The sequence below is a fragment of the Nomia melanderi genome, chromosome 2 (assembly GCF_051020985.1).
Source record: "Nomia melanderi isolate GNS246 chromosome 2, iyNomMela1, whole genome shotgun sequence".
Classification (NCBI taxonomy): domain Eukaryota; kingdom Metazoa; phylum Arthropoda; class Insecta; order Hymenoptera; family Halictidae; genus Nomia; species Nomia melanderi.
Genome location: NC_135000.1, coordinates 9,338,350 through 9,364,876, shown reverse-complemented (window position 1 = coordinate 9,364,876; position 26,527 = coordinate 9,338,350). Strand labels below are relative to the sequence as shown.

At 40.3% G+C, this 26,527-nt stretch overlaps 2 protein-coding genes across 8 annotated transcripts in view; both read right to left on the bottom strand.

Moving 5' to 3' along the window:
- wun (wunen) overlaps positions 1-14,803 on the bottom strand; it is a 34,672-nt gene extending 19,869 nt beyond the window's left edge. For both annotated transcript variants that reach the window (XM_031973959.2, XM_076364775.1), the window contains exons 1-2: positions 14,516-14,803; positions 321-472 (exon numbers count right to left, since the gene is read on the bottom strand). In XM_031973959.2, coding sequence (XP_031829819.1) covers positions 321-472; positions 14,516-14,579 — 216 coding nt within the window. In that variant the 5' untranslated portion in view covers positions 14,580-14,803. The remainder of the gene's footprint in view (positions 1-320; positions 473-14,515) is intronic.
- A 909-nt stretch (positions 14,804-15,712) lies between these two features.
- Positions 15,713-24,659, bottom strand: raptor (regulatory associated protein of MTOR complex 1). 6 transcript variants are annotated; one of them, XM_031973914.2, is made up of 23 exons: positions 24,199-24,659; positions 24,006-24,108; positions 23,341-23,582; positions 23,118-23,264; positions 22,852-23,045; positions 22,709-22,768; positions 22,499-22,599; positions 22,287-22,420; positions 21,819-22,202; positions 21,664-21,738; positions 21,327-21,584; positions 21,097-21,240; positions 20,755-21,010; positions 20,620-20,661; positions 20,273-20,418; positions 20,091-20,188; positions 19,902-20,004; positions 19,661-19,824; positions 19,419-19,589; positions 19,094-19,338; positions 18,859-19,023; positions 18,100-18,382; positions 15,713-18,023 (listed from the first exon to the last, which is right to left on the bottom strand). In XM_031973914.2, exons 1-23 carry the CDS (start codon positions 24,355-24,357, stop codon positions 17,828-17,830), a joined length of 3,870 nt encoding a protein of 1,289 aa, XP_031829774.1. In that variant the 5' UTR covers positions 24,358-24,659; the 3' UTR covers positions 15,713-17,827. The 6 variants fall into 6 exon arrangements, with proteins under 6 accessions (XP_031829774.1, XP_031829773.1, XP_031829775.1 ...); XM_031973913.2 differs by having other exon boundaries at positions 19,902-20,007; positions 24,199-24,658; XM_031973915.2 differs by having other exon boundaries at positions 18,859-19,017; positions 19,902-20,007; positions 24,199-24,658.
- Positions 24,660-26,527: the final 1,868 nt, after the last annotated feature.

Here is a 26,527-nt window from a genome sequence, read left to right as displayed (position 1 = left end):
AATCTCTAAACTTCGAGAATTCCCAACTACCACTCCCTGCCGTTGTCCGATCGATATGAAATGTTGCTGCCCCATCGCTGATAAAATCGTACTGAATCCACGGATCGGTAATTCGTATTTATAGACCGCGGCTGTATCTCGCGACAGTTTCCCGTTGAGAAACGAGCGAGTCGAGCATCGGAATCGGCGATTAACGATACGAAATGGGGCAAGCGCGGACGACGGTGGAACGCGGAACACGATTGACGACGGACGCCGCGCGGATCGCTTCTTTTACGGCGACGATCGCGAATCTAGCGATTCGCGGCCGGTTGACTCACCGTGCATATAGGTAGGAAGAGGCCGATCACGTAGAGCATCGCGCTGGTTATCGTCGACGAGTGAAACGGGTGGTACAGTGATTCATCGTTGCAGAAGAATCCACGTTTGTACGGCTTGCCGAACAGAAAGAACATCAGCACCGCCATGCCCACTGTAAACAGACAATAACCATTATTCCATGGAATTCGCCGCAACGAAATACATTCGAAAAAGGAGAAAAGAATGAGAGTGAGAGGAAGAGAGAGAGGGAGAGAGAGAATTTCGCAAAAGGGAACAAAATGGAACTTTAACCCTTGTGCGGACGAATGTCGACATTCCGGCAGGTCCTTCAATAATATTATTAACAATCTCATTATTATCATATATTACAGCTCCTTAAGAAAACCTTGCTTCTATTCTCATGAGTTACACCACTGTATTACCTCGACTTTTCGAATTTCTCAAGATTCCATCGTTAAAATCATTAACTTTGGGCAGGTCAGATATTCAGATTTGGAATACTAAGTTGCGAATGAATGATTTAATTATTGAATAACAAAGGATTGATGTATAGTTTCCTTCTTTTCTATTATTTAACCCCTTGTTAACGAGTGGGACTCGTGGTGAAGATTTTCAACATGATTCAACAAATATATATATTAGTTAATTCGAATTCAAAGTAAATATTATTTCTCTGTAATCACCTATTATACTTAAAAGGAAATATGGGCTTAACATATGCTTAGAATTTTTTTCTTTTTCCAATAAATTATCAATGACAAAGTAGCCGTATCGATCAGAGTTGAGAAAGAAATCATAGGTCAAGGGGTTAAGCATTCGATGTACAATTTAGCTTCATATGCAAGCTTCGTGTTTAAAAAGTCTTCGGCAGTGAAGGGTTAACGCAAACCGACCAGTTAAACTGACTTTCCGAAATTCCTGTAACTCGAAAGTACGTCTACCGAGGCTTGAATTAATTCGCAATTCAATTTGCATATTGCTAAATCAATGGCGCAACCACCTGCGGAACACGTGCTACGAGGCGTTTTTGTTCTAAAAATGGCGTCTTATGACATCGACAATCTTACTTACGACAAACTTACAATACATTGTTACATTAAAATGATTAACGAAATCAGCGTACATATACTGTACTAACTAACACTACAACTACCGTACCGGTCAAAATGACTGGTTTCGATTTGTTTGTTTAGCAATTATTGATGTTTTTGAAGCATTGAATATTCGAAATGATTTTCAAAATAAATTGTTTCATTTCAGTACTACAATGAATATCCGAAGAAACTGAAAATAATCTATTGTTACAATTTTTATGGGAATTGCATATTAATCGTATTAAATGCTCGGTAGTTCTAGTGTTAACTACATTCTTCACGAGACTTGGTTAAAACTCTTTAAATTCGCTTGCAGCAAGAGGTCGATCGAACAATGGAAACTAACCGATCATCGACCATAAAGAGAGAAAAGTGGAATGCACGAGATGCAGCGTGCGAGTAATCGCGAAACGCGATGGGAAACGGAGCTCTTTGAAATTATTCGTTATCCCATAGAATTTCAGATACCCGGGGAAGATAAAGGAAAAAGAAGGGGAACGATACACGATTCTTTCGATCGGATTCCTCCTCGAGGCGCAGCCGGTCGCCTGAATTACGATCGTGAATTACGATCGGCCGTACACGATCTCGGAAATGGTTGCGGGCTCTCGTTTCAGTCAAACCAAACTTACAATTATCTTAATGGCTGACTCGGCCGGCCAAGCGATTTCCAGTTAGTGGCGTGCGGGTTGGATTTCCATGACGCGAACGTCGTAATTTCGCGGACAGTTACGCCCGACGGGAGGTTTCTCCGCGGGGAACTTTCGCGGTGGCGGTTTCGCTCGCCACCGTCATCATCGAATTACGGAAACTCGTTACCATCAAGCTGCGAGCCGCGCGCGCGCGGCCTGCATTTCATTTCGGTCTGCAAAAACTCGAGCTGAACTCAAAGTTTCGAAGATCCGCGAGATTTTTACGTGTTCTGCGTGCAGGTGAATCAGATGATTGCCAGTTTTTAGATTTTTGCTTGTAAAACGGAAGTGTTTGAGTGTTTCACTCGTTTCTTTAGTATGAAAGGTAAGTATATGTCGTTAATAGCTCTTGTACTGTGAATCTTTATGGAAATATCGACGTTCAACCCTTTGCGGACGAAGATTCTCTGAATACAAAACTTTAGCAGACGAAGCTAAATTATATACCAATTGCTTAGATAATAGAAAAACCAGAAATGTGCTGATCTCTTGCTGTTTCAATAATTAAATCGGGTTAATATAATATGCACACATTGTTTCCTGTGTTTCCTCAGTTCAATTTGTTATTGATATACCTATAGATTCTATACGAGTACAGAGAATGTTTAAAAGCTTGAGAATCTTGGTGCCATAAGCAGGAAACTGAGAAAATCGGTATTGCCTCGGATTTTAAGACGATAAAGTGATAATTGAAACTTAGAATCAACCTGAGAACCTTCGGAAACAGGTTACCTCGCAAATATTGATACAGAAATAACAAATACGAATGTAGTCGTTAGATATCCCAGCAATGTGTCGGCAAACACCATCAAACCGTGACAACGTCTTCAAATGTTTTCCCTTCTGCAAAAGCCTATCGCTGAAGCTTCCACGTAAATTTGTTTTTGCGCAGCCCGACCTCTTCTTCCTTCCATTCTTATCGGTAATGGTCGTTTTTGCCGCCGCATCGCATAAGTTTTCGACGCCACAAAGGTTTAATGTTTCCTTCGGACATTAACGGCGCCGGCGATGCCGCAACATCGCCGCGAATCGCGCGAGTAAATATTAACCGCTTCGAAATGAGCTTTTTGCGGCGTCGAAATGAGCTTTTTGCGGCCTCCGCTGTACGCGTCGCGCTTCTAAATATAGATGTATCGCTAATCACGGTATCGGCGATATTAACGATATCGTTGAATGGTCTCGCGAGTCGTTCGCCGAGGAAGCGCCGCGCTTCTTGCCCGAATGTTTCCCGATAAATCGCGAATACTCGCGGAACGGCTTGCAGCTGACCAAACGGCTCACGTTCCGCGATTATTCAAAGGTAATCGTAGCACGAATTTACGATCGAGCGGCCCGGTAATATTTCGGAATATGCGACGTGACGTTTTCAAGGCCTCCGACGAGACAGCGTTTGTCGCTTTGCTCGTGGAACGATCGCGGCTTGAATACAAAGATCGTCGAATATCGATGAATAATATCGCAACAACACGACAGAAGTTATTTAGAGTTCATACAGCGTTTGCAAATCAAATTCACCCTTCTGCAACGTATCTGCCTCGCGATTCCAGCTTTTTCTTTGAAATAAATCATTAATACACTTATTTCTAATAAAACTTTGATTCTCTTTAACATTTCATATATGTTTTGCAATAAAATATACATAGACAGTTACTCGATTCGCAAAGGGACGAACGTAACACAGAAAACCTATAACAAGCGAAAGGGGGACACCAGCGATCGGCCATCTTGTCGCTCGCTCCGCTGCTGCACAGCCTCGAACGCCTCTTTTCCCGATATTATCTCGACTCCGCGCGCATTATCTCAATTCCCGACTTTTCTCAAATACCCGAGTATCTTCGAAAAGAATGGGAACGCGACTAGATAAAAAGGAGGTCTGAGCGGAGTCGAGCCGAGCCGAGACCGGCCGAATCGCGGCGCTGATTCACCGGCAAAACCCGAAACGATTCGCTTCTGGTCTCGGGCGAGGCTCTCCTCGATCGGAACTACATCGGTATCGTCGGCGGGACAACCTAGCCAAATGAATTTAGACGTAATGTGGCGCGTGCATCGCCGCGGACAAGCGTTTACGATAATTGCCGCGCGTGTTATCTCGCGTTCTCCGTTCTCCGTCCACGCGCGCGCGCGCCTAATGTCGTAACATCCGTTCCGGATAAGATCGATGCGTAACATTCGCGATCTCAACGCTGGAACGACCGGTATCCCGAGCGCACCTACTTGTCCCCGGCAGAGATTCGATAATTTGACGAGTTACGGCGTTAATCCGCTCGCGTTCTCTTCGTTTTCCACGGCGCTCCGTCGCTCGCAGCGAATTTCCCGACTTTCACCGGCTGGCTCGCGATAAACGGCCGATAACGCGGCGACGTCGTTACGCGAGCGTAACGAGATTCACCGGGGACGGCCTACGATAACGAGATCGTAATTGCTTAATCGAACCTTTCGAAAGAGAACGTATCGCGAACGGGCGCGGTGAATTGTGGAAGAAAAGGACTCGTTGCGAAACGTCGGTGAACGTTAAGTAACGCTTGACGAGACGCTTTTGTTTGAAAACTGTCAGCGATGTAGATAGTCTTATTGGATCGCGCGTTTCCGATTGTTTCGAGATGTGTCGATTTATAGAATGTTATTAGTAAGAGTACTGGCAATGATAGTCATCTATGGGTTCGACTGGATGAAGCAATTTCGATCTTTGAGACAATGTTCGTAACGAGTTTAGTTGCTTATTGTATTACGATCCATTGTACCGGGCAGACTGTTTACTTAGTGCCTCGGCTCAATGGAAAGTGATTCATTATGCTATTATAAAACCGACAATTGAGTCGCTGAAATGATTACAATACATTCAGAAGCTGAGACGGATTTCTGACGTCAAAACGAGTGAATCCTTTAATGACTACAGAGAATATTCCATTGAAGTGAACGAAAATCAGGAAATAGCGAGGAATGAACTGAACCAAGTTGATCTCTGAGCGACTCAATGATTAATCAACGAAATTAGTGTGCATATTCATTCCTACGGACTTGACGCTACAACTACCGAGCATTTGATGCGATTAACCCTTTGCACTCGAAAGTTTTTCACTAGAAATATTCAATATTCGATGAGATACAGATGGTGGTCTTTGAAACTAATTAACGAGAGAACATATAAATTAAGAAGGAGAGTTATTTTATTTCAATATTCCACGTATCGATGCATCATGCAAAGCTTAATGTTATATATAAGACTATAATTTTGCAAATCAAATCCTAAACATTGTAATAAATTATTTCTAGTATCTAGTATCCAAGTGGATCTATTTTCAATATCATTAGCATTCAATGCTCCTAAGATACCAATTGCGAGGCAAACAGATCGAAACCGGTCGTGTCTAGTGTTAAATCGCAGTTCCAGATAACTTTTTCCGAAAATCCCTTCGCCGGCGCGTTATTAGCTGGCGTGCTTCCGCGTGAATAATTGTTCGCGGAAGCCGAGCGGGATTCCTCGTATATCGGCCGCTTAATGGACTTAATCGACTTAATTGAAATACGAACATTATTCGCTGCGCGGCAGAGGTCGCGGTAATAATGCGCTCGCTTGGAAACTATAATAGACGTTCTAGAAAACAGGCCAGCCTGATAAAGCGAGGCTCGCGCGCGTTTTTTGCGCGCTCGCTCGCTGCTGTGAGGTACTCGCTCGATCTGAGCGATGGAAACTCTATTTCAAAGGTTTTAGTGCAGGCATTTTTTAAACAATTCTACTTCTGTTCGATAATGTGCATCGAAACACTGAATTCAACTAATGAAATCAGATTTCTGTAATACTTTCGGAATTCACTCGCGTTTCATCTAGCCGCAGTTACTGCCAAGAACATTTTCCGGCGCCAACAGTTTTGCCAACGATTCAACCGTTAAATATTATTAACAAACTCATTATCATATATTTCAGCTCCTTAAGAAAACCTTGCTTGTCACGAGTTATACGACTATTACCTCTTTTCGAATTTCTCAAGATTCCATCGTTAAAACCATTATCTCTCATTCCATATCAAATATCTAGAAATCTATAATATAATTATTTAACGTCCTATTTAAAAGGAAATCTCGATAATCATTCCGTTTTACAAGCTTAATCACCCAAGAGAGCCGTTCCATCAATTCGAGGTTCCATTCTATATTACAAAAACAGACGACTCGTTCTAATCATCGATTTCCGCGATCGGCGAGCTCACCGACCGTAATAGTATCTGAATCCACGGATGACGTCGGCGCCGCAAACAACGGTGAAATTATTCCGGTTCCCACGTGCGATCAGCGTTCGCCAGCGACAGTTAGTCATCGGATCGATAGAAATTCGCGGCGATGACGAACGCGCCATGATAGTCGTCACCGTGGAGGCACAGGTAAGCTTCTGAAATGGATGTCAAGGCGGATCTAAATTCGTGGCGGCGCGCGTTAGACACGCGCGCGATAAAACACGGTTGTCGACCGATCTGCGCTCGAGGCCGGTGTAACATCGCGTTCGTTATCGGCCCTTGCATAACGCGCCGGCGATTACATCGGCGAGTCTCCCGGTCGGGACAACTATTGTCGCGTTGAATAGCGTCGTTCCTCCTCGCGTCGACGTCGCTTTCGCTTTCGTTTCGCGCGGCATCCGTTTCATCGATGATTCAACGATCGTCGCGAGAGAAAGGATCGTTAACGGCGTCGAGGTGTCGAGGTGACACGTCCCGCCGAGCGTGTCCTTCTCGCCTCGATATTTCACGGTTCACGACTCGAGCAACAGATCCCCGAGACTTCCTGCGGGCAGGAGCGCCGTCGCGGTACTCGTCTTTCCATTCCCCGTGACATTTACGCACGACGATCCGATCGCGCGGGAACCTCGTTCGACGCTCGCAGACTGCGACGAACGGCCATGGAGGAGAATAGTGGACGACGGAGGCAATAAACTGTGGGGAACAAAATCGGTGAACCGTCCTGGAATTTCACTCGATTCTATGGGGATACGTGGAACATGGCGACGCGGGCATGTTCCTTTGGAATGCGTAAGAGATCGCGAGGTTACATCGACGCGTTAACCGGTTGGATGCTAAACAACTTTTGTGGATATTCGCCAAAAATGTGATTGGGTGTGTATTGAGAGAAATTAACCCTTGCACTCGAGAGGTGACTCTTGGTCACTTGATTTGATGTGAAACCATAAAATTTGATATTCAACATTGAACTATGTATGATGCATTGAAATATTGGGATAGAAAAGCTTTGTTTCTCAATTCAATTGCGATTTCTGTTTGAGTTAATTAGAAGAAATGTCGTCTGTGTCTAGTTTGAAAATGTTGAGTATTTCTAACGAAATACTTCCGAGCGCAAAGGGTTAATAAGAGTAGTTATCTAATGAGATCACGAATATTGTGTTATTACTCAAATAAATGTTATTATTCAAATAAATTTACTTTCATTTATTTCTTGAAGAATATAGCAAGAAAATTATAATTGATACTGATAAACAGCCTCCGCGCTCTCCGCTATTTTAGCGCAACACAGAGCTGCAGCGCTCCTCAGTACTCAAACGGTTAAACATGAAAATCTTCAGCATTTTGTTATAGTCATTCCGTTGTAGCAAGAAAGCAGGTACAATTATATACTACCTTCGTAGTACACTATCTTAGTCACGTTAAACATGTTCATTGCGCAGCCGTTATCTCGCGTGTTACGATTGTTCCCAAGTCAGTAGCGTCAGTCACTAATAATTGACGTGGTTAACGTGTTAAAATACGTTCTAACGCTAAAACCGAGCTAAGTTGTTCAAATGAAATTCCACGGTTAAAAGCAACCGACTGCCAATTACCACTAACAATAGCCAACTGAAACAACGTAAATCTGGAGAACGTAACTCGAAGTCTCACGGTGCAAAGCGGAAACGGTGCGGCCGGAGAGATCCTTGGAAATAGTGTTAACCCTTTCGAGACGCCGATTTTTAAAAGTTTAGAAGTTTTTCAAAATCTCTAGACGATAATCACAAAAACTCAATGTTCCTATTGTTGTCGAGTAAGTTTATTTTGTGTCTCTATACTTTCCAGATACTATTAACCCTTAGCACTCCGGGTTGTTTCGTAATCTATCGGTAACTGCAACTAATTTTTATAGTATTCCTAGTGAAAATTAGAAATGCTATAATTTTATTTTCCTTCTTGGTACAAAATTCGGATGTATGGAAAATTTAATAATTTTAGGGTAGTTTCTTTAAGATTCATTAAAATATTTAATACTATAACTGGTGCAATATTGGAGCCTACAGAGTTCAAAGGGTTAATTAAAAAGAAGTCTTATGTCGACTACTTTGCTCAGAATAACTGATAAATGCTCATTATTATTATTGCACACACGGTGCGCAACCGGTCACGAATAGGTTAACGCGTGTCGCCGGACGAACGGTTAATTTTCCAGCGATTCGCGGTCGCGGAATCGAAGAAGCGCGCGGGCAACCGGGATAATATCGGTGGCCGCGCATTCTAATGGTACCTGTGCGTGTGTGCGCGCACGTATCGCGACTATAATAGAACGATTGGCGACAGGGCTTACGGTACCGCGGTCGAGGGCTTCCAAGTTGCAATTTCGCAGATGCCTGCACGCTCGTGGGCGCGGTGCATCGCGTTGCTCGCGCCCAAAGAACCGAGCGTTCGTCGAGTCGTCGAGCGAACGCGACTAATCCGGACGAGTGCTCCTCGACGAGCGTTCAACGCCGCGTCAATATTAGCGACGAGAGGGCTGTGCGACGCGTATGGTGTCACAGGGCCCGACGAAATTGCCGCTAATACCCTTCAACGAGTCGAACCTGTCCTGTGCGCGCCGCTTAACGAAGTTTCAAAGGGTCCGGTTATTAGGCAGAGTCGTTAAAGGACACGCTCCACCGTCGACGCCCCGTCGACAATTGTCCGACCGGGGAACAAGATTCAAACGTTGACACCGTCGGATCGTCTAAAGCTGACCCCTGTATCTGATGTTCTTTCGCTGCGAGGATGAATGGAAGTCGTTCTTTAGGCTGGCCATTGTTGTTTCTGGGATTAACACTAGAACTACCAGTCGAAATGACTGGTTTCGATTCTTTTGTTTAGCAATTATTGAAGCATTGAATCTTCGAAATGATTTTGAAAATAGTTTCATTCGAGTACTATAATGAGTTGAAGAAATTGAAAATAATCTATTGTTACAATTTGCATGGGAATTGCATATTAATCGTATTAAATGCTCGGTAGTGTTAACCCTTTGCACTAAGTCTTCGATTAGAAATATTGAAAATTATCCGATGAGTTGTACGCGACATTCTGTGAGAACTGAATGATAGAACATATGTAAGTTGACTGCTGTCATTTCTAAGATTAAAAGTCGACGCCACTGATCTGCCCAAGGCTAACCACCGTATCCGTGTTCTTTCGCAACAGAGATGAATAAAATCAATTCTGAACTTCTGCTATTGTCATTTCTAAGATTAACCCTTTGCACTCGAGAGGTGACTCTCACCATCTGATTTCATACAGTAAAACTGTGAAATTTGATATTTACTATTGTATAACGCGTCAATTTTTAGAAATATTGAAATAAAATGACTTTGTTCTTCGATGTACGTATGATTCCTCTTCGAATTAGTTTCACAGAATATCGTCTTTATCTCATCGGAAAATATTAACCCTTTGCACTCCAAAGGTTTTCTGTTAGAAGTACTCGACACGTTTGCGAATGAAATCTAGGCAACTTCTTTTAAAAGTAGCTTAATGAGAAATTCTATGTAAATTAAGGAACAAAGCTGCTTTATCTTGATATTCTACATATTGGTGGATTACGTGAAATTTAATATTAATTATCAAGCTTCATAAGCCTACGGAGTGCAAAGGGTTAAAGTATTTCCAGTGAAATATAACTTCCGAGTGCAAAGGATTAACAATCGACTCTTTATTTAACTCTTTCGCAGCAGAGACGAGTGAAATCAATTCCTGCATTCGACCGCTGCCATTTCTAACCGTCTTCGAGCAATTCGGAATCGGCCACCGATGACTAAGCCGATAAACGCGTCAGCGACGCGAGAGCTCCTCTTTTCCTCGTTCCGCTTTCTCAAAATCTGCCTCGGGACATCCACGTTCGATGATTTCGAGTAACTTTCGCTGTTTCCTTATCTGACATCGACGCCACCGTCGCCTAATTACTAATTATCGTGCTTCTTGCTCGTTGACGTCGCTCGAATCGATATTCCGCGGATTTTCGAAGTCCTCCGTGATAATGATGATAACAATCGGTAATTCCGTGAAGCGATCAACCGATTGGAGACGATAACAAAACGTAAAGTGTACTAGGAATCGGGATAAAGGGAAATTATGAAGATTAGATGCCATCGCGCACGAGGCACAGCTTCTTTCGCACTTTGACCGCCACGTCGGTGTTTTTTATGTAATCTTAAGCATCCATTTTCTTGGTAGCGTATCGAACGAACCGAATTTTCTTGGATACACGAGATACGAGGACGGTAGATCAATCTATACGAGGAATCTTGGCTTTTAATGTCTGCTTGATTGACACGCATGCGGGTCGTTACGCTCGTTTCGACTGATACCGATTACAATCAACTCGTTTATTAATTATTCAATGTTTTCGGGGTGTTTAATTGGAAACAGAGATATTTATACGTGAAAGGAATCAAACTCTTATTTTCAACTTGAAATGTTGATACGATAAATTACATTTATCTATTACTTGACAGTCAAAGCTGTAGCTTTCGTGTATATCTTTTTCAACGGTAGCTATAGCTCGATTCTTTCCCTGATTACAGTGGAATCTAACATAATTGCATAGTTCTTTCTAGAATTGGATACAGAAGTAGAACTTGATGGAAAAGGACGTCTTAACTCGCAATGCTATATTTATGGTATGCAAACCACGTCAAACCTTGCCCTACAAAAGTAGCTTCGAGGCTAGACTTACGGTAGTTGAAATGCTAAGCTTTTAGCTACTATATCTTTTTAACGATACGTTACTATAGCTACTCAATTCTTTCTCTATCGTCTACAACCATGCACATCATGATGTATTTTATATCAGTCCCAAAGCAATACATTTATGATACACAAACTGCGTCAAATCTTGCCACAGAGGTAGCTAAAATGCTAATCTTTTAGCTACTAGCTTTTTAACGATACATCACTCAATTCTTTCTGTATTATCTACAACTATACACATCATAGACTAATCTAACATAGTTCCACGATAGAAAATCCTATCAGTCAAAGCAATCCATTCATGATACAAACTGCGACAAAGCTTGCCACACAGGTAGCTAAAATTCTGTGTTATCTATAACTATACACATAACAGACTAATCTAACATAGTTCCACAATAGAAAATCCCATCAGTCCCAAAGTAATACATTTATGATACACAAATTGCGTCAAAGCTTGCACAGAGGTAGCTAAAATGCTAACCTTTTAGCTACTATATTTTTTCAACGATACGTCCACTATAGCTGCTCAATTCTTTCTCTATTATTTATAGCTATACATATCATAGACTAATGTAACATAGAAAATTCTATCAGTTCCAAAGCAATACATTTATAATACACAAATTGCGTCGAAGCTTGCCACAGAGGTAGCTCCGAAGCTAAACCCGCGTAAGCCAAAAGGTTAAAGGAATTCGAAGAACAGGGAACCGAGTCAATGTTGTTTACACGGAGATTACCACGCTCGACCATTCAAAAATAAACGGTGACTAGCGAACGGTCTAGACGCGCGACACCTGTGACACCTTGGACACCTGTAACTCCCAACAAAAGCAGGAACGCCCTCGACCCAGTTCCCAGCGAGAATAACACTAAATTTCACGCTATCGGCTTTTCGTCTGTACCCCGCGGACCCAGATTCCCCGGCGACTCGTTCCTCTTTCGCGAACGGCGCCATTGTCTCGGCGTTCTGTTGTCTACGATCATTTTTCCTCGAATCCCTCGCGATCTCGATCATCCGATACGTTCTTCGATTACAAACGAAAGCTTTTCCTTCGATAACAAGGAAACTGTTAGGGGAACGTTATATTTGAGGTCACAGCTTGCGGAATTATCGAAACAAGGAAAATTCCTCGACCGACCTTCCTGCAGCGATAAAAATTCCATGTACCGTATCTGCAATTAACGCTAGATTTACGCACGTTGATTTTACGCTTTGTTCTGTCGCTCCTGGAAGACTACGTGTTTGTTGATGTAGGTGTTAGAAGGAAATTGGTGTGTTAAGAGCAGAGAATTATAATGAGAATTGTAATATGGATTATTTACAGATCTAGTGTTAACACTTAGCCAACGTATGGCTTAACAGATATTTGTCGAATGTTTGAGAAAGATCTTACATCAATATCTTTGTGCTACTAGAATTCAACAAATAATAATGTTATCTGATCCCTTTCAATTCAAATGAAATATTATTTTTCTATTATCAATCGTAATTCTCTGAAGTAAACATTCAAATTAAAAACTGTAGCTTAACAAACATTCTCCAAATATTTCAAAAAAATCTTAAACCAATTTCCCTGCTACCAAGGGTGTTAATTATTCCCGTCGATCTCGCGGCAAGAGAACCAAAGAAACAATGGTTCCTTCCCAGTTCAAAGTGTAAAGAACACCGGACGAGCGCGCCAGATAGTCCGTCAACGAAACCGTGTCACCACTTCTCGGATTAAATCGATCGAGCTAAAAGGCGCCGCTATTTTTACCTGTTTACCTACCAAAACAAACTTTCATTCATTCTCTCGCTAATCGCGCACACACGTGCACGAACACGTCCGAGACACGTGTGTGTATTTACCTAAAACCACGAAATCCCGATATCACCTCGGAACCTTTTCTCGAACACGGACAACGAAACAATCAAATTTGTTTCGCAGACTATTCGACCGTCAAATAATTCCGTAAAATCTCGAAGTGGTTCCGACGGTGCGACGAACCTCTAAAGATAGTCCCGGTTACGGCGGTAAACGCATCTGAAACGAGAAACCGCATCGACTCGCTTCGAGAACGAAAATTCGATTCGCAGAGTGCCACGACGGTAGCGGCCGAAAACGAGTCACGCGGAGGACGATCGAGTTAACCCCTTCGTGTACTATTTATTTTTGCTACTATGCTTTTGCAATTTTTTACTGTGGACAATTTAATGCAGGGAAATTTTCTACTTTGTTTCTGTTTCTAACGAGTTCGAATTTCATTTGGAGATAGATTGATAATGGCAAAAATGGTCTTGAAAATATATTAACCGCTTGGTGTACTACTTTTGTTACTAATATTTCACTATAGTGTTAATTTTGGTGTAATATTTTACTATGGTGTTAATTCTCGTGTAATATTTTACTATGGACGATTTGGAAGAAATGCAAGAGAATTTTTTGTTCTAGTTCAAGGGTGAATTTCATTTCAAGATAATAGCAAAAATGATCTTGAAAATATATTGTTTCAATTTTACAATATTTCAATGTTATAAGTTTTATAGGGATTACGTGTCAATCGTAATATAATAGGGGATTAATTAGGGGTTAATTCATCCCTTGACGTACTATTTTCTAGTTCAACTGAGAATTTCATTTGAAGATAGATTGATAATAGCAAAAATGAACTTGAGCATATATAGTTTCAATGTTACAATATTTCAACGTTATAATTTTCACTGGGATTACGTGTCAATTATGTTATAATATAGGGTTAATTAGGGGTTGATTAACCCCTTGGCGTGCTATTTACTTTCGTTATTAATATTTTACTATGCTGTTAATTTTCGTGTAATGTTAACTATGAACAATTTGGAAGAAACGCAAGAGAATTTTCTCGAGTAACAAACAACATTGTTAAATTAATCTAGAAGAGATTAACACTAGATTTACTTCATTCTACATTTCATTCCATGAACTCTAGTAAACTGTACTTCTATATATCACGAAAATTACAGCTACAAAGCTAAACTGTCACAATTTGTATCCACATAATTACACCACCCAAAATCGCCTGTAATTATCAGCAAACAATATTCCAAAAATTCAGTACTCAAACTGACATTCCATACATCTCTTAATCAATCACGATAACGGTGGCAACGGTGACAGTGTCAACGACGACGTCGACGTGCAAACGGCACGACGAGTCAACGAGGTAATTTGATTCCCAGAGCAAACACCTGCCAATTTAAAGGTTAGCTCGTTGGAATCGGACGTGTCGCGTGCGGCGCCTCAGCTGTCAGTGTGACAGCCGCTAGATGCAACGCGATCGCCGTCCGTTTTTCTGCCAACAGTGCCAAGGAATCTCGGCAGCATTCGCGCGGCACACTGGCCTCGGTGAGAATCCGAGAAACGCTCGCTGAATCTCTACAGCTGCGCGACGCGTGTTTAAAAAGAAGACGGTTTGTGTCACTTACCAACGAACAGGCAGACGAAGTCTATGATAATCTTCCGCAGCATTATTTTCGAAGACCGGTCCATCGTCACTGGCAGTTACTGTCGTAACTCTGCGAATCGACTTGCTGAGGAATGATCCGGGTAGCCGCGCGCAGATCGAACACCGAACAGTCGCAGTACAAGGAATCAGAGGCTAGACCGTACCGTCCCGGCGAACGGTTCGGAGTGGACTGAGGCACGCTTGCCCATTAGTCGCGGACCTACCCACCGAACGCACGACTCGAACCGACCCGACACGACCGAGTTCCGAGCGACGACTGCCACTGCGACTGCGCCTGGCTCTCTGTCCGCGCGACGCGACTGGCTGGCGCACGCGCGCTTCACTCGGGCACTCCTAACCGCGAAATATTGAATTCATTGATTTATTTTTGTTTGTTTTATTTTGTCGACGGAGAATATTCTGTGGAAAAATGTGGGAGAGTCTAATTAGGGGAAAGGGTGATTTGTGGATAAGTGAGTAATTTTTTGAAGAGGTTAGAAGTGTGTATTAACCTTAGATAACTGAATGTTTGAATAGACTAGGTTATTTCTGAACTTTTTCTATTTTTTAATTGAGAAGTGATATGTTTGTTGACACTTTGAAATGAATGGAATATGAAAGTAAAAAGTGTGCTTGATTTGTATATGTTTCACGTTGTGATACTTTGTTTGAGACAAATGGAATATGAAAATAAAAAGCGTGTCTGATCTATTGTATAAGTCGAATGTTTAATTGATGACTAAAATTGATTTAAATTTATTTATAAGCCAACTTGAATGGTCAGGAGTGGCTGTATCGTTGATTAACGACGCAAACATTACGGGAAGCCCGTCGTTCGCGAGCAAACACCTGCGAGAGATTTATCTGTGTATTTGCGGTCGGTAAATAGGGGCGGGGACGGGTGGTCACGGCGGGAAAAAAAGAAAGGCAAAGCGCGCGCCGTTCGAATAATATTTGCGTTTACTTCCAGAATTTTCCTGCGATCTTATCGTTTTTCGCTTTATAAAACGTCCCGGCCACTTGCGTGATCTGTTATTCAATATTGTATATCAAATAACACGATTATACGATATTTATTCTGAGACGATCATATACAATGACGGATACACAGTGGAAAATAATACGGTCGGGTGTCTCGCCTGTTTTCCCAAATTTCTCATTAATCTCGCTGATTACCGTTTATAACATGAGCAATGAAGACAGTTTTTTTCCTTTTTTTACTTCTATATAATTAAGTATATACAGAAATTAATTCTAAGCTTGTATTACATATGTTTCAACGGTCAATGCTGATTCTCACGTTTAAGTACATTCGACGCAGATTAATCACTAATAGGTTTCAGCAAGCTGCTTGGGATTAGATGCTCCAAAAGTTCATTAAGACATGCATCGATAAAAATACTATATATATACTATATATATATATAGTATAGTAATAGTAATACCATACGCTTACATCGAATTCAATGTTTAAACTACGTATATTACACTATCCGAGAAAATAATCAATATCTTTCTAAGCTTAATCATTTCGTTTCGAATCGTTTATGTACATCAAAAAGAAACTTCCTCGCTTCAGTTTCCGGTCGAACATTGGTTCTCGCGATTACAATTCTAATTTCTGCTATATGGTTTTGTACAAGCTTCATTAATATCGATAATTGTTAAGTTACTTCATTGTAACGAGTTATTCGCCTATGCTATCGTTCAACTCGCTTTTTGGAATACCTCTTCGCACGTATCTACAGATTTGGAACGTTCTCTTATTCCCTCTGAGCGTAATAAGCTATTTCGTCGCACCTCTGAACCTCGATATAACAAAACTAATGCATAATACAAGAAGATTCATTTATTCGTTTGCGTGTATATAATCTCTTTCATTCTCTAATGTTTCGCTTGATACTTTATATATATTTACATGTTGCCAATTTAATGAATAATTATATTATATATTAAATATATATATATATATATATATTCATGTGTCGATACTCTTTAAAAATAACGTTAGGATAATGTTAGACGATTACAGTAGAAATATGCACGTACTCGGATTCTCTTCAAGTATCTTCGAAACAATCGAGCGATTCAATTATATATGAACATAATCACGTTATAGTCATTCGTTTGCAATTATCTATTATCGAGTTAATCCCCTGCCTCGAACTCCTCGCAGTTCAATATGGTACAATATTACAACGACTCGTGCAAAACAACTTATCAAGTATTGTCACTTACGGATATAATACCTCTCAAACAAAAAAAAATGCCATTGATGGTAATTATTAAATTGTCAAATATATGTCCTTTTATGTACAGAAATCAGTTTCGTTCGTTTAAAATTACAAAGCAACGTCTCGTTACGATGAAAATTAAAAGTGAAGGCTGATATTAGGCAGGCTCTATGATAAAAATTGTTCGTTAGCGTTCGTACTCATTGTTGCCACATTTTTGACGGTTCCACGGGGAATCACCGTCGCGTTAATTCTATGATTATTATTATTGCACTAAGTCGTAAGCTAAAACAGTAGAGTTACGTTACTTAAATATATTGTCCTTCAGTTATCTTTCCCTTCGATCAATTACATTGTACTTGCCACGATGTAAATCATTGATCAAATCAATCTTTCAACTTTCCTTAAATAATTCTTCTTTTGTATGTCTAGTCGAGATGAAGTTACGGAAGAAAAATTCAGAATCAGAGAAAGAAAGTGTATCCATACAACTTTGATGAAAGAAATTCAATTCTATATCGTTGTTACACGGCAATAATTATGCAAATTATTCTTGAATTCATTGAAACCAATCTTGCATGGCACAATAATTAGTTACACCCTTGCGTACGATCAAACTTCATTAGATATTAAATACACTCGTACGTATACTAGTATTTCTTTCGTTGCATCACATTTCCATATATTATGCATTGTTTCTTAACACCACCAAAACCTGATCGAACTTCTCGAACAGTTCCATTGCCTATATATGCATGGGGACACACGGTTTCTTTCTTTGGTCGTCTCGAGAGACTGGCTATTTCATTGGTTCCCCTTTCAAACGAATCATTAATTTATCCTGTGAACGAATGATTCCCGAAAACTAGCTTTCCTCGAATATGAACAAAATGTGAACACATGAAAGAGAAGAGATGTAAACATTCGATGTTAGAATAGTCATTGATATCGTGTGTCCCCGGTGCCTCCCTTAACGACTAACACTGTTAAAAATATCAAGTACTGTAGATGTGTAAGTATTTATGAAAATAATTTTATAACAATTCCATCTCTATTAGTCATCTGCGTGATTCAGATGCATAGGCTGTAATAGTGTTATCTACGCATCCAGCTGCTAGAACTACGCGATTAGGATGGAAGCTTAAACAACTTACTGGACTAATACGTGTAGCCATGAATCCCTCATGGAATTTTATGGTATTCAAGTGTTGACCCATTGTATTATATACACTTATACAATGATTCGTCGACCCGCTGAAATAAACAGAAAAATTAATATTTAGCAGGTTCTAACGAAAATCTATGTCGCCTTAAAGCTATTGGAACTTACCAAGCAAAAATATCGGCAACTTCGTGAGGTGCCAACGCAGTAATACCTTGCGTTATTTGTACAGTGCTTACAGAGGAATTTTTTCTAAGATCAAATATTCTAATATCGCCTGAAGATGATCCAGTGAAGAGTTGCGGCGCTGATCTCTCGGATCTTCTCAGAGACGTGCCCAACACCCATGCTGTGTGCTCCCTCCAGATCATAACTCTCGACTCTAATGGAGGTAATCTTCTGTCGAACAATCGAACAGAACCATCGCCGCATCCCACTGCCATCATTGCACCTAAATACATATGAATATTAATAACACTAGATTAATAACACTTCAATGCTTCCATGGTCTGGAATATCATATTCAAAAGTGGCTTTCCGATGAGAGCTATGTAGGAAATTGTTGCAACTGCCTTCATCGGTAAAGACTATATAATTATTGCTGACCAATTAAACTACTGGTGACTACTGATCCGGAAAATGAGCTAGCTGCCTACATAAAGACTTTGTCAGTTGAACAATTAAGAACTACTGATGGCTAGTGATCCGAAACATAAACTAGGTACCTATATAAAGACAGTAGACTATATAATTGACCAATTAAAAGATCACACTGATACTGGCGTGTCATTAACCCTTGACGAACCCAGCTGCAATGATGGCGAAACGTTGGGAACAACTTCCTACACAGCTCTCAGCCTACAGTCACTTCTGAATATATTAATAATACTATTGACATCTACGTATAAACATATATGAATGACTGACCTACTCCATCAACATCAATGCATGTAGCACAACAATCAGCACCTATGGGTATGTCTTGCTTCTTTAATTCGCTCTCCGCATCCCAGAGCCTAACGATGCGAACGTCACCGGTCACAGCTAAAGTAAGGGACTTCTGTTCCCATTTGGTAACTAAACCAGCTGTTGCTGCAAACAATTTTAATTAATGCATCAAGTTACAAAGCGAATAGAACTTCGAATCAAAACGTCTACGCACCGGTTGTGGTTTTCGTTGCTGGTTGTATATCAGCTAATGCTTGCCAAGCGGTGAGTAGAATCGGATCACGACTTAAAACGCTACTATAGTTTTTCCAGACTCGAACAGAACCATCGTCGGAACCGGTCATCAGCAAACTGACGTCGTGGGCGTTGATAAACTCGAGAGCTGTAATACGTGACACTTTATTCCCACGACTTGCGCAGTAAGTCAATAACTTCGAACCGGTTTGATAGTCCCATACTCTGTAAGAAACAATTATATTTCATGAAGCTTTGTTCTTTAACGAAGCAATGACGTTACTTTAAAACAGTAATACAAATACCCAAAGAAATCTTTCAATGCTACAGCCAAGTGAGGTTCGAAGGGATGAAATGTTAAAACTTCTGGAGAATGTGGACATCTTGCATGGAATACTTGTGACTCTACCCTACTTTGTACCGCTCGTAATTGTTCCTCTTTAGCCTCATGCCTGTGCCTTTTATTCCTCAGGTATCTGAAAGAATAATACAGTAATATTTTCTATGAAACAAAAAGACTCGGTCCGATCGTTGCAGTTAGACTTGCCTCCATTCCCTCTCATAGTGAGCTCTGCTCTCCATGTCGTTCATCGACTCAGTTTCATTTTCTAAACTAACTGGCTGAGCGAACTGAGCGCAACTCCATTCGACGAACTGCGAAGTTGTCAATGGTGTTTTGATCCCAACAACTTCGTCAGCCTCTTCTGATATCTAAAAGGAATAACATGAGAGTGCAAGAAGTAATTCACGTCGCATGCATTTCTCAATAATGACATTCTTTTTCTGACCGTATTAGGAATTGGTTTTCTGGATCGAGTGGTATGCGACAATATCCTGGACGATCGCAATAGATCTGATCCAGAATTCACCGTAGGCGGTGATTCACCTTTGCTGCTGTTCAATTGAATAGAGATAAGCTAAATGAAAGTATCGAGCACGGTATGGGATTTTAATTGAAGTAGTGATTAACAACTAACATGAAGTAAGTGGTGCGATTCGATGGAGACGGTGGAAGAGACAACGATGAAGACGTTTTCGTTTCAATCCCTTCCTTGGGCGTGGAGGATTCTTTCACCTGTGACAAGAAACGTTACACTTGTAGAACTGTGAGAGACAATAAAATAATAAAAGTAATTATACATTTTATCATCATTGTTACCTGATTTCGAATATGATTAGTCACTTTCTGAGACATTGTGGCAACTGCAGGGTGAGGATCGTTATCGAGGTTGCATAGTCCGTGCCATAGTTTCATATATACACTACCATAGGAAAGACTCGGTAAATTCCCAAGCGAGCTGTGCCCTAAAACCAACAAATAATAATTCGCATGTAACAAGTTTCTTCGCTGCACGTTAAACGTATCTGAACTTTATGGTAAAATGTGTTTTCTAGATAATAAAGCCAATGAAGTAAACATTAGCTAAAAAAATAAAGAATTACAAAATCTATAAATGAAGGATGAACTATGTACGAACATGCAATGGAATTTCCAATCATTATTACCAAGTGACTCGCAAGGTTTCCTCACGAACTCCCAATTATTTCCTGGCACACGAATGAAACAGTATAAGGACTCGTTATCCACAATCCAACAGAAAGCTAGTAATTAATCGAGCACGACGACTCTCTGCCACTTACCTAAACTACTTATAGACGACGAAGAGGATACTCTCTTAATACGATCTTGCCCAAACCCGTCCGTACTGTCTATACTGTACGTGTTGTTAGGGGAAAGCATTTTTAATCTATCTCTGGAACTAATGCGTCGCATTCCGCTAAACGGCGAAAACGTTTCCACGACAAGATCTTTGCGACTGTTCTCCTCAGCCAAAGCTAAAGTGACGAAGGAATTTTCAAAGTGTAAAACCATCCATTGAAGCGCTACTACTAATTCCTGGAAATAAATTGACATTGCCGTTGCATTCGAGCGACTCGCTTCATCGTTGTAATTATACTGTATTGCATAACAAACTTACATACTTTTCTAACTAAAGGGCACATGTCATGGGACACGGTATTAATCAGTGTTATAGCAATAATTTGATCAATGTTATTCGCATGTTCGCTTCGTGTCGTAACGCTATTTATGAATGTGCCCAAAGCGTAAACGCTAGCTGCTCGAACCTATATAATTTTAGAATACGTTGTTACTGTCATTTTAATAAAGCGATGACGCAAATTGGATATATAAAATCAGGCGCTTTTTATACCTCAGGAACTGAATCTCTTAATAACGTGAATAATTTCTCGTGTGCGATATCACGAACACCACACCACCTCGCCTTGTCATAATTATGCCAAAGCCTCGCAAGACATAAACACAGCCATTGACGTAATAAAGGATTTGAATCTCCAAGTTGTTCCAGGCAAATTGAAACGAGGCTCCCATGATTAGCTGCTACTTGACCTTGTCGATAATCATTCACGATACTAGCCAAGACAAATGCTGCCAACGTTCTGTACTCGCTCTGAAATACAATACAGAATCATTTGAAACATTGTAACGTTTAAGATCTTCTTGATGCATAGAATGAAATACAACAATACCGGAACTGAAGTGTCTTGAAGAACAGATAAAAAATACTTGTGCCCTCCATCTCGTACAAGATCTGCTTGACAGGTCTGCAAATATACAAAACATATTAATTAAGGTTGTCGTGCGAGATTGTAATTAATTTCAAGTGCCTAGCATTGAAACTTACACTATCAACTGCAAGAATTTTCGCCCAAATGAAAACAAGTAGTGGACGTAATTCCCTAGCGTTGCTCTGAAGTAATTTCAGAACGTATGGAAAAATGCCTACGCTAAGAGCCAGATTTACCGCCCACGGGCCAAGGTCAAGGAAACGTCCTAATAATTCTAATGCTCTTAGCCGGTGAACTTGACTTAACAATACTTGAAGTACTATAGGAAGCTGTTCCGGTGGATTGCGATTTTTCGAACCTAACGTAAGCCATACTTGGAACGCTGTCAGTTGTTCTTCAAAGAAAGGAGAGTGCACAAACTGATCTTCATTCTCTAAAATAGATGGTAATTGTGCTAAGCAGAGATCAAGTGCCAAGTCCCATGCTTGCCACATAGGATGCTAAATTCATAGAAGACATGAATTAATGATGAAGTAACAGTTAGAGATAATTGATAATTGTGAGATATTTACACCAGTATTTACCTGAAAGGTGGGTGGCAATTTCGGACAAGAGACCGGTGTACAATCGTACGATCGAAGTATTCTTTCGGCGAGTAAAAAATTTCTAAATAAACTAGCAACTAATAAATCTTGTCTAAATAACCTCTGGAATAAATCTGGAAATGAAATATGTTTATTTTGTAGCAGTTCTTGTTATATGTTTAATTAAAGAGTGGGGAGTAGCATTGAATTACCTCTTGGCAAAGTGTTCCATGCTATTGTGTCTGTGATTGCTGTGAATATCCAATTAAGTTCTCCTAACATTGTTCTTCTGTCGGTCAACTGTCCTGGAATTCTGAAATTTGTTTACCATGATTTGTAATGTTTTCAATGAAATGTTCCATGGAAGATTCTTAACCTAGGAAGTAATATAGACCTCCTTCCAAAAAGAAAATTTTACTTACTTGTCGATTAAGTCTAATGATATTTTTGGTACCAATTTCGACGTATTTTGCATTACAAACCTATACAAACAGAAAAAAGGAACTCAGTTTTTGTTTTTGGATAAAGTATCAATTATTTTCAATAACTTTTTCTTTCTGCTCACCATCGCAATGCAATTTTTATTGGAGTGGTAAGGCATGAAGTAAATATGTCAGCAGGTAAATCTGGATTCATAGGTAAAATCTGATTAGCTGCACATGCTGCCAATTGAATGCAGTTTTTGTAAGACGGTACTGTCGTGCCTCCATACGTGGTAACTCCTGTTGCACGATTTTGCTGTAAGGCTTGTTTTTCCATCTATAAAGTAATGTTTCTAATATATTCACAAACAGATTCCACTTTTGCATAAAATGCGTGGAAAACTTTTACCTCGTATTCCTTCTCATGCTGTTCAGCAAATTGTTGGAAAGATTCTACTATAATACCTGCATTAGAACAATCATATACATAGATACTAGGAGCTCCCATCCATGTCTGTAAGTCATATACAGACAAAGGAATGTATTGTGTATACGTCTGTAAAGATAATTTCATGTTAAAAGTGTTCTTGTTGTATCATTAGTATTATTAGTTAAAGAAACTTGACATTAACCCTATTAAATACCCATATTTCACCATTACTGGTGGGTTTAGGAACACCATGACCATTATAATGAAACAATACTCTTTCCTCCTTCGCGTTTCTCCTCAAAGAAGTGCACAACTTCTTAACGTCTTCCACAGTGGGATCCAAACTTTGTTTGTAACGAGCTCTTGGCTGCCATCGTTCGTACTGCTTTTGTAAATTAGAACCTATAGTTTCCAAAGCTTTTTGTGGACTCACTGATAAAGGATCTGTAAGATTAATACAACACATGTCTTTCCTTCAAATATTCCAAAAAATCAATGTCTAAAGAAACTATTTCCATTCTTATTGATTTCTACAGTAATAAAATAAAAGCCTCCGTATATAAACTTCACGCATATCCGTACAAGCTACATACTCGGCTTACATTATACACCTGCGACAACAGAATTGTCACACGAATATTCAAAGTATATCGCCAACTAATTCTATACTCGAATAAAAGAAAACAGAAATAGCAGAGTACCATGTAAAAATCTTAATTAATATAATTACAGCGCCACCTAGCAGTGACCAGCAGAAATGGCAATTATGTAGGAACTGTTGTCACAAGCATGCATAACCTTAAAGTTTCATTACATAATGGCAATGGCAGCGGTAAATGCGTGATGTAAATAAAGTAGAATAAATACCTATCCAGCATTCGAGACGGGCGCACGGTTGCGTCTTGACGATGTCCGGAGGGTCAACGCCGACGTTCAAGCACAAAACCAGAGCCACGCTAACAGTTTTCATCTGAAAACAATCCACGAAATCATCGTGCCCAGTCAAACACGCAATTCTCCGGAGTACAATCGTCAGATTAGAAAAACAGAAGAAACAAACCCGCTCTTTCATTCTCCATGTCTGCGTGATACAGTTGACGCCCTCGATCGTCGCTGTATGACGTGGCTTGCAAAACGCCAGCTGTATTTTCCAATCGTCCTCCTCTGTCAGCTTCGAAATCTCTTCCTCGTGGCATGGTTTCGAGGCAGTTACTGACATTTTAAGCCTACGAGCACGCCGAAAGTTCCTGGCGCGATTTTACGAGGGACACACACCGATTACCAATGATTCACCACCGATACCATGTAAATTATCAATCTTAGCTGCACACCGCCGGTATTCAACAGCTGACAAACGCACAAATGTATTTTAACGGAACACCGTTTTGTAAGTTTACTTCTTTTGTCGCCATCTTACACTTTTGACGATGCTGCCAATAAACTCTGTAAAGCCACACAGGCTTAGGATACTGCGCGTGAACTATACATATTTGCTATAATATAGTACTCCTCGGATAGTGTACTGAAATACCGACAACGGAGAAAATTCCCCTGGAACTAGTGGACTCGTGAACGATATTTAGGCACACATCCTTTATAACCACCAATGTTGACGATAGTGAATAAACTAGTTGGACAGTTGGTAGCAGACTGACGCTTAGTAAGATAATGGCGTCCTATAAAAACCAACTGTGCCATCTATTGGCAGAATAGTGAAACTACTAATCAAATAGTGCCATTTTTCTACGCTAGGTGGCCAACCATCTATCATCTGTACATTGTTCAATTGTAAATTTTAAATATTCAATGCATGTTGTTAACAACAATTCCTCACTTGAATAATGTCCGTTGCTAAATCAAGACACAATGCTAAACAGTTAATTCAAGAAAAATTAAAATTGATATAATAATTAGTATGGTAATATATTAACCATATATTTCATTCATAATAATTCCACACACAAATTAGCCAACCCTCTTCAAAATGGTACCGCCATCTATAGTACGATTACTGAAACTGATGATTAAATAGCAGAAGATTGTGAGAAACAATGTGGCGCCATCTATCGCAAGAATGCTGAAACTTCTTGCCAAATGCCCAAGGAATTTATTACATTCAGTGGCGCCATCTATTGCAAAAACCTCGAAAACTCCTTGCTAAATAGTATGAGGTTCTTTACTGCAAGGTGGGGCCATCTATCGGCATAACGCCGAAACTGCTGGATAAGTAATACAGGGGACCCTTGGCAATTTGTCGCGCCATCTAGCGAAGAAAGCATGATACTATTTGACGAGAAGTTTGACTGTCTTCCCGATAGGTGGCGATACGGAAAGACCGTCTCAGTGCTCGTGGCGCCATGCAGCGATGAAAGGTATGAACTAAAAGCGACTTTTCAATGGAGAACGTCAAGGAAATCAGCAGCGAATTCATTAATATAATGAATACTACGAATGATTCATTAATATTTGCGATTTAGAATCATAGTATGGACCTTCCCCTACATTCCCATATCACCTTCGATAGGATATTCTTCCACGTTAATTATTTATTAATTATTCTTTAGGACCATGTTACTCGCAACCGAATCTGTTGCCCCTGCAGGGCTGCAGCCGTCTTTACCAACACATTAACATGCCGTACCTTTGCTTAGGTTTTCTATAGCTTCCCGTGAACCAATTTCGACGTTCGACGGCTCAAATTAAAGCTTATGAAACAAAGGTAACGATACCTTCATTCACAATTCCAAATCGATACGAGAACAGACTGAAAATCGCTATCAATTAACATTCATACTCGACTTACACAATCAACCCATCCAATAATCGCTAATAACTTATTAATTACAACTCAAATACGCTTCATACCACTATTAAATATTCCTAAGAATCGACCCTAATTTCTCCAACCCTAAATATTCAGCAATTACGCCTACCAATCAATAAACTTAATTCTCCACTCTTCACCAATCAAAAATTTCCAAGTCCTCCTATAACATGGTCCCGAATAATAATCAACAATTAATAAACGCGGCACAAAATCCAATCATAAGTGACTCAGAAAAATAGAGGAAGGTCCATTCTACGATCCTGAATTGCAAACATTAACGAGTCATTCGTAATAGTCATGATATTAATGAATTCCCCGCTGGTTTCTTTCCTTTCTCACCACATCGCACTGCGTTTAGTTCATAGCTTCCACCGCTAGATGGCGCCACTGAAATTGCCATCATGGAGACCTCCTTTATCCTGATGCTTCACGCGTACGGACCAGGGACTGATGAGATGCTTTTTTCAAGGAGGTGGCACGAGTGAGACTATCTCTGTCATTGTCGCACACTATCTCCGCTCTTGTCTTACACATTGCGGATATAGGGGGAAGCTTCGAAAAC

What these genes read in the sequence shown, in the direction of transcription:
- raptor (XM_031973913.2), bottom strand. Translation starts at nt 24,357, where the DNA reads ATGTCAGTAACTGCCTCGAAACCATGCCACGAGGAAGAGATTTCGAAG. An exon ending in TCATTAGACTTAATCGACAA is followed by an intron (nt 22,600 to 22,708) that starts GTAAGTAAAATT and finishes AACAAATTTCAG; the next exon opens with AATTCCAGGACAGTTGACCG. An exon ending in CTAATCATATTCGAAATCAG is followed by an intron (nt 20,189 to 20,272) that starts GTAACAATGATG and finishes TTCTTGTCACAG; the next exon opens with GTGAAAGAATCCTCCACGCC.